This window comes from Dama dama, chromosome 22 (assembly GCF_033118175.1).
Source record: "Dama dama isolate Ldn47 chromosome 22, ASM3311817v1, whole genome shotgun sequence".
NCBI lineage: Eukaryota > Metazoa > Chordata > Mammalia > Artiodactyla > Cervidae > Dama > Dama dama.
Genome location: NC_083702.1, coordinates 34,719,636 through 34,734,844, shown reverse-complemented (window position 1 = coordinate 34,734,844; position 15,209 = coordinate 34,719,636). Strand labels below are relative to the sequence as shown.

The window sequence follows — 15,209 nt, the reverse complement described above, 5'->3', positions numbered from 1 at the left end:
CACACCCTCTCCAGCATTTATTGCTTGTAGACTTTTGGATAGCGGCCATCCTGACTGGCGTGTAATGGTACCTCATTGTGGTTTTGATTTGCATTTCTCTAATAATGAGTGATGTTGAGCATCTTTTCATGTGTTTGTTAGCCATCTGTATGTCTTCTTTGGAGAAATGTCTGTTTAGTTCTTTGGCCCATTTTTTGATTGGGTCATTTATTTTTCTGGAATTGAGCTGCAGGAGTTGCTTGTATATTTTTGAGATTAATCCTTTGTCTGTTTCTTCATTTGCTATTATTTTCTCCCAATCTGAGGGCTGTCTTTTCACCTTACTTATAGTTTCCTTTGTAGTGCAAAAGCTTTTAAGTTTCATTAGGTCCCATTTGTTTAGTTTTGCTTTTATTTCCAATATTCTGGGAGGTGGGTCATAGAGGATCTTGCTTTGATTTATGTCGGAGAGTGTTTTGCCTATGTTCTCCTCTAGGAGTTTTATAGTTTCTGGTCTTACATTTAGATCTTTAATCCATTTTGAGTTTATTTTTGTGTATGGTGTTAGAAAGTGTTCTAGTTTCATTCTTTTACAAGTGGTTGACCAGTTTTCCCAGCACCACTTGTTAAAGAGGTTGTCTTTTTTCCATTGTATATCCTTGCCTCCTTTGTCGAAGATAAGGTGTCCATAGGTTCGTGGATTTATCTCTGGGCTTTCTATTCTGTTCCATTGATCTATATTTCTGTCTTTGTGCCAGTACCATACTGTCTTGATGACTGTGGCTTTGTAGTAGAGTCTGAAGTCAGGCAGGTTGATTCCTCCAGCTCCATTCTTCTTTCTCAAGATTACTTTGGCTATTCGAGGTTTTTTGTATTTCCATACAAATTGTGAAATTCTTTGGTCTAGTTCTGTGAAAAATACCGTTGGTAGCTTGATAGGGATTGCATTGAATCTATAGACTGCTTTGGGTAGAATAGCCATTTTGACAATATTAATTCTTCCAATCCATGAGCACGGTATGTTTCTCCATCTGTTTGTGTCCTCTTTGATTTCTTTCATCAGTGTTTTATAGTTTTCTATGTATAGGTCCTTTGTTTCTTTAGGTAGATATACTCCTAAGTATTTTATTCTTTTTGTTGCAATGGTGAATGGTATTGTTTCCTTAATTTCTCTGTCTGTTTTTTCATTGTTAGTATATAGGAATGCAAGGGATTTCTGTGTGTTAATTTTATATCCTGCAACTTTACTATATTCATTGATTAGCTCTAGTAATTTTCTGGTAGAATCTTTAGGGTTTTCTATGTAGAGGATCATGTCATCTGCAAACAGTGAGAGTTTTACTTCTTCTTTTCCTATCTGGATTCCTTTTACTTCTTTTTCTGCTCTGATTGCTGTGGCCAGCACTTCCAACACTATGTTGAATAGTAGTGGTGAGAGTGGGCACCCTTGTCTTGTTCCTGATTTCAGGGGAAATGCCTTCAATTTTTCACCATTGAGGGTGATGCTTGCTGTGGGTTTGTCATATATAGCTTTTATTATGTTGAGGTATGTTCCTTCTATTCCTGCTTTTTGGAGAGTTTTAATCATAAATGAGTGTTGAATTTTGTCAAAGGCTTTCTCTGCATCTATTGAGATAATCATATGGTTTTTATCTTTCAATTTGTTAATGTGGTGTATGACATTGATTGATTTGCGGATATTAAAGAATCCTTGCATTCCTGGGATAAAGCCCACTTGGTCATGGTGTATGATTTTTTTAATATGTTGTTGGATTCTGTTTGCTAGAATTTTGTTAAGGATTTTTGCATCTATGTTCATCAGTGATATTGGCCTGTAGTTTTCTTTTTTTGTGGCATCTTTGTCTGGTTTTGGAATTAGGGTGATGGTGGCCTCATAGAATGAGTTTGGAAGCTTACCTTCATCTGTAATTTTCTGGAAGAGTTTGAGTAAGATAGGTGTTAGCTCTTCTCTAAATTTTTGGTAGAATTCAGCTGTGAAGCCATCTGGTCCTGGGCTTTTGTTTGCTGGAAGATTTTTGATTACAGTTTCAATTTCCTTGCTTGTGATGGGTCTCTTAAGATCTTCTATTTCTTCCTGGTTCAGTTTTGGAAAGTTATACTTTTCTAAGAATTTGTCCATTTCATCCAAGTTGTCCATTTTATTGGCATAGAGCTGCTGGTAGTAGTCTCTTATGATCCTTTGTATTTCAGTGTTGTCTGTTGTGATCTCTCCATTTTCATTTCTAATTTTGTTAATTTGGTTTTTCTCTCTTTGTTTCTTAATGAGTCTTGCTAATGGTTTGTCAATTTTGTTTATTTTTTCAAAAAACCAGCTTTTAGCTTTTTTGATTTTTGCTATGGTCTCTTTAGTTTCTTTTGCATTTATTTCTGCCCTGATTTTTAAGATTTCTTTCCTTCTGCTAACTCTGGGGTTCTTCATTTCTTCCTTCTCTAATTGCTTTAGGTGTAGAGTTAGGTTATTTAATTGGTTTTTTTCCTGTTTCTTGATGTAAGCCTGTAATGCTATGAACCTTCCCCTTAGCGCTGCTTTTACAGTGTCCCATAGGTTTTGGGTTGTTGTGTTTTCATTTTCATTCATTTCTATACATATTTTGATTTCTTTTTTGATTTCTTCTATGATTTGTTGGTTATTCAGAAGCGTGTTATTTAGCCTCCATATGTTTGAAGTTTTAACAATTTTTTCCCTGTAATTGAGATCTAATCTTACTGCACTGTGGTCAGAAAAGATGACTGGAATGATTTCAATTTTTTTGAATTTTCCAAGACCAGATTTATGGCCCAGGATGTGATCTATTCTGGAGAATGTTCCGTGTGCACTTGAGAAAAAGGTGAAGTTGATTGTTTTGGGGTGAAATGTCCTATAGATATCAATTAGGTCTAGCTGGTCCATTGTGTCATTTAAGGTTTGTGTTTCCTTGTTAATTTTCTGTTTAGTTGATCTATCCATAGTTGTGAGTGGGGTATTAAAGTCTCCCACTATTATTGTGTTACTATTAATTTCCTCTTTCATACTTGTTAGCGTTTGCCGTACATATTGCGGTGCTCCTATGTTGGGTGCATATATATTTATAATTGTTATATCTTCTTTTTTGATTGATCCTTTGATCATTATGTAGTGTCCTTCTTTGTCTCTTTTCACTTCCTTTATTTGAAAGTCTATTTTATCTGATATGAGTATTGCGACTCCTGCTTTCTTTTGGTCTCCGTTTGCATGAAATATTTTTTTCCAGCCCTTCACTTTTAGTCTGTATGTGTCTCTTGTTTTGAGGTGGGTCTCTTGTAGACAGCATATATAGGGGTCTTGTTTTTGTATCCATTCAGCCAATCTTTGTCTTTTGGTTGGGGCATTCAACCCATTTACATTTAGGGTAATTATTGATAGGTGTGGTCCCGTTGCCATTTACTTTGTTGTTTTGGGTTCACATTTATAAAACCTTTCTGCATTTCCTGTCTAGAGAAGATCCTTTAGCATTTGTTGAAGAGCTGGTTTGGTGGTGCTGAATTCTCTCAGCTTTTGCTTATCTGTAAAGCTTTTGAATTCTCCTTCATATCTGAATGAGATCCTTGCTGGATACAGTAATCTAGGTTGTAGGTTATTCTCTTTCATTACTTTCAGTACGTCCTGCCATTCCCTTCTGGCCTGGAGGGTTTCTATTGATAGATCAGCTGTTATCCTTATGGGAATCCCTTTGTGTGTTATTTGTTGTTTTTCCCTTGCTGCTTTTAATATTTGTTCTTTGTGTTTGATCTTTGTTAATTTGATTAATATGTGTCTTGGGGTGTTTCGCCTTGGGTTTATCCTGTTTGGGACTCTCTGGGTTTCTTGGATTTGGGTGGCTATTTCCTTCCCCATTTTAGGGAAGTTTTCAGCTATTATTTCCTCGAGTATTTTCTCATGGCCCTTCTTTTTGTCTTCTTCTTCTGGAACTCCTATGATTCAAATGTTGGGGCGTTTCACAGTGTCCCAGAGGTCCCTGAGGTTGTCCTCATTTCTTTTGATCCTTTTTTCTTTTTTCCTCTCTGCTTCATTTATTTCCACCATTTTATCTTCTACCTCACTTATCCTATCTTCTGCCTCCGTTATTCTACTCTTGGTTCCCTCCAAAGTGTTTTTGATCTCATTCATTGCATTATTCATTTGTAATTGACTCTTTTTTATTTCTTCTAGGTCTTTATTAAACAGTTCTTGAATCTTTTCAATCTTTGTTTCCAGGCTATTTATCTGTAATTCCATTTTGTTTTCAAGATTTTGGATCATTTTTATTATCATTATTCTAAATTCTTTTTCAGGTAGATTCCCTATCTCCTCCTCTTTTGTTTGACTTGGTGGGCATTTTTCATGTTCCTTTACCTGTTGGGTATTTCTTTGCCTTTTCATCTTGTTTAGATTGCTGTATCTGGAGTGGGCTTTCTGTATTCTGGAGGTCTGTGGTTCCTTTTTGTTGTGGAGGATTAACCCAGTGGGTGGGGTTAGACGATTGGCTTGTCAAGGTTTCCTGGTTAGGGAAGCTTGCATCAGTGTTCTGGTGCGTGGAACTTGATTTCTACTCTTTGGAGAGCAATGGAGTGCCCAGTAATGAGTTTTGAGATGGGTCTATGTGTTAGGTGTGACCTTGGGCAGCCTGTATGTTGATGTTCAGGGCTATGTTCCTGCGTTGCTGGAGAATTTGCGTGGTATGTCTTGCTCTGAAACTTATTGGCTCTTGTGTGGTGGTTGGTTTCAGTGTAGGTATGGAGGCTTTTGGACAGTCACTTATTACTTAAAGTTCCTTGTAGTCAGGAGTTTTCTGGTGTTCTCAGGTTTTGGGCTTAAGTCTCCTGCCTCTGGATTTCTGTTTTATTCTTCCTGTAGTCTCAGGACTTCTCCAACTATGTAGCCCTGATAAGAAAACTTCTAGGTTAATGGCTAAAAGATTCTCCCCCGTTAGGGACACCCAGAGAGGTTCACAGAGTCACATGAAGAAGAGGAGAGGGAGGAGGGAGATAGAGATGAACAGGAGGAGAAAAAGGGGGACTCAAGAGGAGAGAGACAGATCTACACAGCTGTCTGTTCCCAGAGTGTTCTCCGTAGCCCAGTCACCTACAAAGATTTACAGAATTGGATTGGGAAGAGAAGGGGAAAGGAGGAAATAGAGGTGTTCTGAGGTAGAAAACAGAGAGTCAAGATTGGGAGAGAATAATCTTCGGTTTAAAAATAGGGCTTCTCTACTTCTTTTTTTTTTTGTAAGGTTATAGTGTATTGAAAATGAAAATTAAGGAGTAGTAGAGGAGTACTAGAGGACTTTAAAAGAAATAAGATAAAAAGAAAAATAGAAAATAGAAGAGAGAAAGGAAAGAAAAAAAAGAAAGAAAAAGAAAAAAAAGAAAAAAAAAAAAAAAGGAAAAAAAAATATTTTTTTTTTTCCCCTAATTAAAAAATCGTAAAAGTCTATGGAAATGAAAGTTAAGGAGTAATGGGGGAGTAATAGGGGATTTTAAAGGAAAATAAAAGAGAAAAAATAAAAAAGAAAAAAAGAAAAAAATAAAAAAAAAATAAAAAAAAGAGAAAAAAGTAAAATTATATCTAGGAGTTTCTCTGGAGCTGTTGCGGTCAGTGTGGGTTCGGCTCAGTTTCAGATAGCTCCTCGTTCCAGCTTACGCTTCTCGATATCTACAGGCTCCTCTGGTGTAGACAATGTTTCCTAGAGGGATTTTAATCTGTTGCACCAGTCCCTTCTGAAGCGGTTCCCTTTGTTTATTTGGCTTCTGTTTGCCGGTCTCTTCAGAGCCTCATTTCCGCCGTGACACAGGCGGGCGGAGGTGGACTCTTATTCAGGTAGCTAGTTCCGTCGCTCTGGGGGAGGGGCTTGCGCCGCGGGGCTTGCGCCGCGGGGATGGGCTGGGGCTGCCAGGAGGGGCTGACGCTGCTCTCTCCTCTGCGCTGCTCAGGCTCCCGACTGTTCTATATGGAGCGCGCCCCGCGCTGCGCGAGGTTCCAGCCCTCGGGTGTTCCACAAAAGCGCGGAGGGGAAAGCTGCGCCTGCTCTCTGTGCCTTCCCCGTCAGAGCGGTCCAGGCAGCCAGGGGCTTGGTGGGCGCACTCTCCCCAGGTGTGGCGCGCCCCCTCCCCTCCGCGGACCCAGTCTCAGTTTCCGCTGGCGCCAGTCGGGTGCGCGCGCCTTCTGCCCTCCGCGTCCCCAGCCCCAGTCCCCGCCCGCGCCGGTCGGGTGCCTGCGCCCTGTGTCTCGCCGCGACCTTCCCCTCCCCCCTGCCTCCTGCCTCCGGCGGGGCTGGGCCGGTCCGCAGCCTGCGAGCTCCTCTCTGGACCCTCTTGGTCTCTTTGTTCTGCGAACAGCCGGGAGTGTGTTCGGGCCGGCTAATTTTCTCTCTCTCCTTTGGTCTCCCACAGTTCAAGTTGGCAACTCCTAGAAGCTCCCTCCGATTGTCCTCAGGGCACTCAGGCCCGGACCCTACCCCAAGCTATGCCGCCTAAGAGCTCCCGGGACGGATCTCCGTCCTTAGCTCTTTTGTCTCACTTTTTATCTTTTATATTTTGTCCTACCTCCTTTCGAAGACAATGGGCTGCTTTTCTGGGCGCCTGATGACCTCAGCTAGTGATCAGAAGTTGTTTTGCGAAGTTTGCTCTGCGTTCAGTTATTCTTTTGATGAATTTGTAGGAGAGAAAGTGGTCTCCCCGTCCTACTCCTCCGCCATCTTGGCTCCTCCCCCCTATTTCTGAGTTTCTTTCTTGCTGCATTATACCTGATTATCCCTTCAGGGTTCAGTTCGGTTCAGTTCAGTCGCTCAGTCGTGTCTGATTCTTTGAGACCCCATGAATCGCAGCATGCCAGGCCTCCCTGTCCATCACCAACTCCCGGAGTTTACTCAGACTCATCCCCATCGAGTCGGTGATGCCATCCAGCTATCTCATCCTCTGTTGTCCCCTTCTCCTCCTGCCCCCAATCCCTCCCAGCATCAGGGTCTTTTCCAATGAATCAACTCTTCGCATGAGGTGGCCAAAGTACTGGAGTTTCAGCTTCAGCATCTGTCCTTCCAATGAACAGGACTGATATCCTTTAGAATGGACTGGTTGGATCTCCTTGCAGTCCAAGGGACTCCCAAGAGTCTTCTCCAACACCATAATTCAAAAGCATCAATTCTTTGGTGCTCAGCTTTCTTCACAGTCCAACTCTCACATCCATACATGACCACTGGAAAAACCAGAGCTTTGACTAGACAGACCTTTGTTGGCAAAGTAATGTCTCTGCTTTTTAATATGCTGTCTGGGTTGGTCAGAGCTTTTCTACCAATGAGTAAGCACCTTTTAATTTCATGGCTGCAATCACCATCTGCAGTGCTTTTAGAGCCCAGAAAAATAAAGTCAGTCACTGTTTCCCCATCTATTTGCCATGAAGGGATGGGACCAGATGCCATGATCTTAGTTTTCTGAATGTTGAATTTTAAGCCAACTTTTTCACTCTCCTCTTTTACTTTCATCAAGAGGCTTTTTAGTTCATCTTCACTTTCTGCCAAAAGTGTGGTGTCATCTGCATATCTGAGGTTATTGATATTTCTCCCAGCTATCTTGATTCCAGCTTGTGCTTCTTCCAGCCCAGCGTTTCTCATGATGTACTCTGCATATAAGTTAAATAAATCCCTTCAGGGTAGATCTTGCTAATTAATTAAGAGCCATTTAATGTCTTTCTGTGAGAACACAGAGTTAGCGTTAGATGGAGTGAACACTCTTTAGACGTAATTTGCAGGCTTTACTCACTTATTGTCTCATATTTCTATGGGCACAAAGTGAATTCTATAATACTTCCAGTAGTTGTCACTGACAGAGAAAATAAGGTTATGTAATCTAAGTTATTTACTTAGCCTCATAAGCAATCATTAGCAGAACTCAGGTTAGGATTAAGGCATTCTTGTTTCAGACCTTTCACCGCATTTATCCACCCATTTAGCCATTATGCAAACACTTTGGGCTTCCCTGGTAGCTCAAGACGGTAAAGAATCTGCCTGCAATGCGGGAGACGTGGGTTTGATCTCTGGGCCGGGAAGATCCCCTGGAGGAGGACATGACAACCCACTCCAGTATTCTTGCCTGGAGAATCCCGTGGAGAGAGAAGCCTGGCGGACTACAGTCCACGGGGTCACAAAGAGTCAGACAGTTTCTGTGTACAGTATCCCAGGCACTGGGTATTGAACCAGACAGACAAGGTCCCTGAGCTCCTGGAAGGCACATTTTAGTGAACTGTCCCTCCTTGCCACTGAATTACACTTGGCATTTTGAGTTTTCCTTTTACTGATTGGTTTGATCTACTTGGCACATATAGGTTCAGACAATTTCTTCAGGGTGATGTAAACACAAGTAATTTTGTCTGCTAGTGTAAGAGTGAAACTGGTGGATTCATACAGGAAATGTTTACATGTATTTATTATCTGCCAAGCTTTGTGCTAGAAGCTGGGAAACAAACGTAATTGTTGCATGATTCTTGTCCTCAGAAAACTCATGAGTCTGGTAGTAAAAATTGATATGTAACAATAAATAATTGCATTACTGTGAAGCAATGCTTTAGTAGAAGTTGGTGTAGAGTGTGGCAACTCAGATTAGAGATTCAACCCTGTAAAGGAGAGCATCAAGAGAAACATTAGGGAGCATAAAGCACTTGTTTTGAGTCTGCAGATGAGAGAAGTTCACCCAGTTGACTTGAATCATAGTGTATTGCCCCTTTCCTCCTCCCTAACTTACACCTCCCTGTGACCTCTCTTATTTTCCAGTACTTAATTGCTCCCTCAAGCCATGGGGCCTTTGCACATGCTTTTGCCTCTCCATAGACTCTTTCTTTCTTCCTCTACTTACCTATTAATTCCTACTCACCCTTCAGGCTTCAGCTCAGCCTTTTTTTAAGGTCACATCCTATTGGAATTTCTACCCCATGGTAAAGCAATCAGCATTGTTTAATTCAAATAGAAAATATTTCCATTAAATACACTGAGGTGTGACATTGTCAATCTAAAAACCCTAATATAAGCACAAAATTCTCCCCTTTTTTTTTAAACAATTAATTCCTGTTCTCACCCCAGTGATACTGGATCTCACTATCTGCAGTTGCCAGACAAATTTTCCTTGAAATGATAGGTTGCTACATTCCCATAGACATGCTGAAAAACAGACAGATCCAAGCTTTCTTTGCAATCCTGGAATTGCGTTCTGTTGATATAACTTGTGTGTTGAAAATAATTCATATCTTGTGGGGAAAGTTACGGAACCTAAAATCTGACTAAAACAATAGTAGACAATGACATAGATTAGAATAGGTCCTGAGTCTGGACTTGAAAAATAATTTTTTTTAAAAAGTGTGGCAAAGAGAGGTTATATCATTGTTCAGTTACTAAGTCCTATCCAACTCTAAAAATAGAAACCTAAAATATAGTATGACAGACTACTTTTTGTCTCATCAGTAACTTGGGCAATGGTTAATATTCAATCAGATACAAACCATTCTGGTGTAATATAAAGGTAGATTTAGTCCTGCTCTGTCATGAGTTTATGTAAGGTTATATAGTACAATCACTATGATTCTATGAGGCTATTGATTTTTAAACAAGGCTAGATTTTTTTCACCAACCACATTGTTATCCTATATGATTTGTAGCCTCTACATTACATGTCAAACATTTAATAGGTATCTCATATGACTGAATGCCTCGAATTTTCCCAATACATTGTTCTCAGAGAAAATATGGAGCAGCGAATTCCGGTGCTGTAGCAACTCATGAAGGGCTGTTTATATGTGCATTATCTCCTTTGATTCTCAGATTATTTAAGCATTTTACAAAGGAAGAAAATGGGGCTTGGAAGGTTAAATGGCTTTCCCAAGGTCACATGACTGGCAAAATGGCAAAAGTAAAATAAAACCAGACATTCCAACTCCAAAAATTTTTCTGTTAGGTACTAAAAATAGCCCACAAGGTTCATATGGTCAACATTTCAGAAGTGAGATCAAAATATATCATTTATTTGATCAAATTATCATTGTCATTATCAGTAGATATTTTTAAGTCCCTTATAATACAGGAAGAAATAAAATATTGCTCTTGGCTAGGAAAGGCGTACAATCTAATTGAGAGAGATTTCACTCAAAAGATGATTAACATATTTTCCACAAAAATATCTATTTGAGCTGCAAAAGAGGAGAATCCCTAACTGATGACCTGAACCAAAAGTGGGGTTTCCTGCTGTGATCTATGAAATTAAATTTTTTAAAAAAATCTTTCATCTTTCTCTTTCTTTGCCTAGCTGAACTTGCCATGTTGTCTTTATGTGTGTTTAACTTATCAAGGCAAACAGGGTTTTTTGATGGATACATCAATCCAAGCCTCTATAATTTTATAAACTAAAAACAGATCACAAGAACAAGTAGATCATTTGGGTACACTGCAGTGCTTAACTTTCTCTGTTGAACAAGACATAATTATCAGTCCCTACACATGATTTTTCTGAATGATTTTTGCACATATATGTTGTATACATGCCACATAGTCAGGAAACTGAAACAAACTGCCCACCTAGTATTCTAGCTTGGAGAACGTGGTTTCCTCTTCATGTCTTTAGTTTTAACACCCATTTTCCCATCTCAAATAATGTGTGTATATATTTATATATGTTTGTGTGTGTATATGCTAGTCACTCAGTTGTATCTGACTCTCTGTGACTCTATAGACTATAGCCCTCCAGGCTCCTCTGTTCATGGAATTCTCCAGGCAAGAATACTAGAATGAGTAGCCATTCCATTCTCCAAGGGAGTTTCTCCAGGGGTCAAATCCAGGTTTGAAGATGAAACCCTGAATTGTAGGAAGATTCTTTACCATCTAAGGTGGATTCTTTACCATCTGAGCCACTAGGGAAGCCCATATTTATATTTTCTAATATGTATTTTATATTTATACTAATTTAACATATAATATATTTAATATTGTTGAGGTTCAGTCACTGAGTCATGTCTGATGCTTTTACGACCCCATGGACTCTAGCCTTCCTGGCTCCTCTGTCCATGGGATTCTCCAGGCAAGAATGCTAGGGTGGGTTGCCACTTCCTTCTCCAGGGGATCTTGCCAACCCAGGGACTGAACCTGTATCTCCTGCCTTGCAGATGGATTCTCTACCACTGAGCCACCAGGGAAGCCCCATATTTAATATATATATTTATATTTAATATTTATATTATATTTAATTTATATATAAATCATATAAATATATAATATGCAAAACATATTAACTATTAAAATTTAACTTATTAATATTTTTGCACAGTTCCTTTTAATTATGAAATTCAGTAGCTTAACTGAATCTCATAATGCCGACATATAGCCACCACCTTCCCCATTTTACGTATGAGGACACATTCCAAAGGAGTAAGTGACTAACCTGCCTGAGGAGATGCAGCTTGAAATTTTCAGAGTTGGAAACTAAGGCAGGATGTCTCACTATAGCCTCATTGTGTGTTTCACTAATCATTTCACAGTACATAAATGACATTACAGTTTGACTAAAATTTTATTGCAATAAGTCTGAAGGGAAGTGAAAGTCGCTCAGTCGTATCCACCTCTTTGCGACCCCATGTACTATACAGTCCATGGAATTCTCCAGGCCAGAATACTGGAGTGGGTAGCCTTTCCCTTCTCCAGGGGATCTTCCCAACCCAGGAATCAAACCAGGGTCTCCTGCATTGCAGGCAGATTCTTTACCAACTGAGCTATCTGGGAAGCCCGCAATAAGCCTATGTCATTTAAAAAACCTAACTCTAATAGTATTTAATATTAATGAATCGTTTTTGTTAGGCTGTTGCCTGGTACACTCCCATTCACTGGAAGCAAGCGTGGGAGAAATTAGAGACTGACATCGAATTTGACAGATGCTCAGTAATAAGTACAACACCTCAAAGGCACATGTTTCGCTGGCCAGCAGTTGCAACTACAACTAAAGAAAAACGAGATCAGTGTAAGAGAGAGTCCTCAAAATGCCAGGTGGAACAAGTTCAAGCTTCTCTTAAGAGGTAAAAGTTGCTCTTTTTTTTTTTTTTATTGCATTTTTGGCTGTGCTGGGTCACTGTTGCAGTTCAGGCTTTTCTCTAGCTGTGGGGAGGGGGGCTACTCCTTAGTGGTGGTGCGCAGGCTTCTCATGGTGGTGGCTGCTCTTGTTGCAGAGCATGGGTTCTGCAACACGGGTTCTAGGGCACGTGGGCTTCAGTAGCTGCAGCACATGGCCTCAGTATTTTCTGTTCCCAGGCTCGAGAGCACAGGCTCAATAGTTGTGGCACACAGGCTTAATTGCTCCTTGGCATGGGGCATCTTGCCAGATCAGGGATCGCATCCGTGTCTCTTGGATTGGGAGGCAGATTCATTACCACTGAGCCACCAGGGAAGTCTGCGTGATTTTTGTTTTTTAAATTGAGTCCTTCTCACAATTAAGGGTTGAACAGGTGGGAATGACTGGGTGACAATGTGATGAACAGATAAATCGATAAAGAAAAAAAAAAAAAACCCTCCTATTTTGAATGGGACCATAAAAACCAGAATAGCTTTTATGTTTTGAAACACAAAAACACAGAGCAAGCAGAGACACACTCATGAGAAAATAAAGGCTGGCAATTTCCTAGTTGATATTAAGACCCCCCTCTGGTTGTTTCATTTCATAACAGCCCTGCTGTTAGCGGTAAGGCCAAGGAGCAGTGCAGAGAGGAAGTCATCATGCTTTTCATAGTGCTTAGGTGGAGGAGGATTTGCATCATCTAGAACTTTCATCTTGGATCAAGAGCTGGCTGTGGCTGAAAGTACAGGACTTATGTTATTTATATGTAGTCACATGCTGCTGACGTAATAACAGTGCTGCCCACAAGACTGGAAAAGTCATGCTCTCTGGTCTTGGAACATGCTTTCACTCTAATGGAGCCTTCATTACTCACACCACTGGATGAAGTGGCTTTAGAGTTCAATTTGGGCTCAATTTTTCTTTTACAGAGAAAAAGAAATCCCACCAAGCCTTTTCCCCACTCGCAGCCCATGGTGCCACAGTCCTAATGTCCCTGCACACCCCTACTGTGCCCTGACCAATGCTCACAACACCTCCGTGGCTGAACACTGCTTAAACAGACAGCCCAGGTCAACCCGGACGGATCCAGTCCAGGTAGGTCAAAGGGATATATTCCAGTGGAGAGTAAGTGATGTGTGTGTGTGTGCAGAACTAGTAAAAATGTGGTCAAGTAGTAAAAGTCTCTTAAGTGTTAAAAACTATTCATATCCTCAAGAATAGAGGGCCTCTAAAGTCAGTACCATGAGCTTGTTGACTTACGTCCATTCGGGTTTTCCATGCGATGGTGTGGAAAAACCCAAACAAACTTTTGCCAACCTCATACTTCTGCTCTAGCACAGTTTCTGAGTCATCATTGTTGTTGTTCAGTTGCTAAGTCGTGTCTGACTCTTTGAGACCTCATGGACTGCAGCATGCCAGGCTTCCCTCTCCTTCATCATCTCCTGCAATTTGCTCAGATTCATGTCCAATGAGTGGGTAGTGCTATCTATCCATCTCATCTTCTGCTGACCCCTTCTCCTTTGGCCTTCAATCTCTCCCAGCATCAGGGACTTTTTCATTGAGTTGGCTCTTTGCCTCAGGTGTCTGAATGCATCATCAAAAGAATATCATGAACGACAAGAGGACATAGGATTATTTAAGTGTGGTCGAAAGTATATTTTGTTTCTCATTAGACAGGATAAATATCAATAACCTCAGATATTCAGAAGACACCACCCTTATGGCAGAAAGTGAAGAAGAGCTAAAGAGCCTCTTGATGAAAGTGAAAGAGGAGAGTGAAAAAGTTGGCTTAAAGCTCAACATTCAGAAAACTAAGATCATGGCATCCGGTCCCATCACTTCATGGCAAATAGATGGGGAAACAGTGGAAACAGTGGCTGACTTTATTCTTCTGGGCTCCAAAAGCACTGCAGATGGTGATTGCAGCCATGAAATTAAAAAACACTTACTCCTTGGAAGGAAAGTTATGACCAACCTAGATAGCATATTAAAAAGCAGAGACATTACTTTGCCAACAAAGGTCCGTCTAGTCAAAGCTATGGTTTTTCCAGGAGTCATGTATGGATGTGAGAGTTGGACTGTGAAGAAAGCTGAGTGCAGAAGAATTGATGCTTTTGAACTGTGGTGCTGGAGAAGACTCTTGAGAGTCCCTTGGACTGCAAGGAGATCCAACTAGTCTATCCTAAAAGAGATCAGTCCTGGGTGTTCATTGGAAGAACTGATGCTGAAGCTGAAACTCCAGTACTTTGGCCACCTGATGCAAAGAGCTGACTCATTTGAAAAGACCCTGATGCTGGGAAAGATTGAGGGCAGGAGGAGAAGGGGATGACAGAGATGGTTGGATGGCATCACCGACTCGATGGACATGGGTTTGGGTGGACTCCGGGAGTTGGTGATGGACAGAGAGGCCTGGCGTGCTGCACTTCATGGGGTCGCAAAAAGTCAGACACACCTGAGCGACTGAACTGACTGAGACAGGATAAATGGGTCCTATAAGTTAAGCTGTGCTAAAAAAATCCAGTTTTTCTGAACACATTCTAATATTAGTCCTAAATTCTTACTCTTTTTTCAGCCAGAAATTTCTTATATAAGTTCTTTAGGTAAAGCTTTTAGAGTTGCTGTTATTAGCCCAGGATCTGTTCATGGACTTCAGGAAGTCCACGAATCTGTTAAACTTGGAGGGAAAAAAACAAAACAAAATGTAAGCAAATGTGATGTTTTCTGGCAAGAAAGTTCACAAGGTTCACCAGAGGCTCCCAAATAATTAAGAACTGATTAGATAAGGTGCCAGATCCTAAGCTTTCATATAGCAACTAAATCCTGGAGAAGTTATAATCATTTACAAACATATTTAAGCAGAAAGGTGCTTTTTTAAGTGAAATCTTGGGCAGAATCCCAGTATATGAAATGGATGAAAACAAACCCATCCAAGTTGAAGAAGAGTGATTCCCACTACCCACTACGGCTATCTTCTTCTTTTATTTATTTATTTATATTAATATTTGGCTGTGCTGGGTCTTAGCTGCCATGCACGGGCTTTCTCTAGTTTCAGTGAATGGGGGCAACTCTCTTATTGTTGCGCTCGGGCTTGTCATTGCAATGGCTTCTCTTGGTGCAGAGCTCAGGCTCTAGGGTGC

General features: G+C 40.6%; 1 protein-coding gene across 3 annotated transcripts in view; it reads left to right on the top strand.

The window, feature by feature from the left end:
• The window catches only part of LMNTD1 (lamin tail domain containing 1), a 483,367-nt gene that overhangs the window by 450,881 nt on the left and 17,277 nt on the right, over positions 1-15,209 (top strand). For all 3 annotated transcript variants that reach the window (XM_061125156.1, XM_061125157.1, XM_061125158.1), the window contains 2 exons: positions 11,823-12,037; positions 13,002-13,167. In XM_061125156.1, the coding sequence (XP_060981139.1) occupies positions 11,823-12,037; positions 13,002-13,167 (381 nt within the window). The remainder of the gene's footprint in view (positions 1-11,822; positions 12,038-13,001; positions 13,168-15,209) is intronic.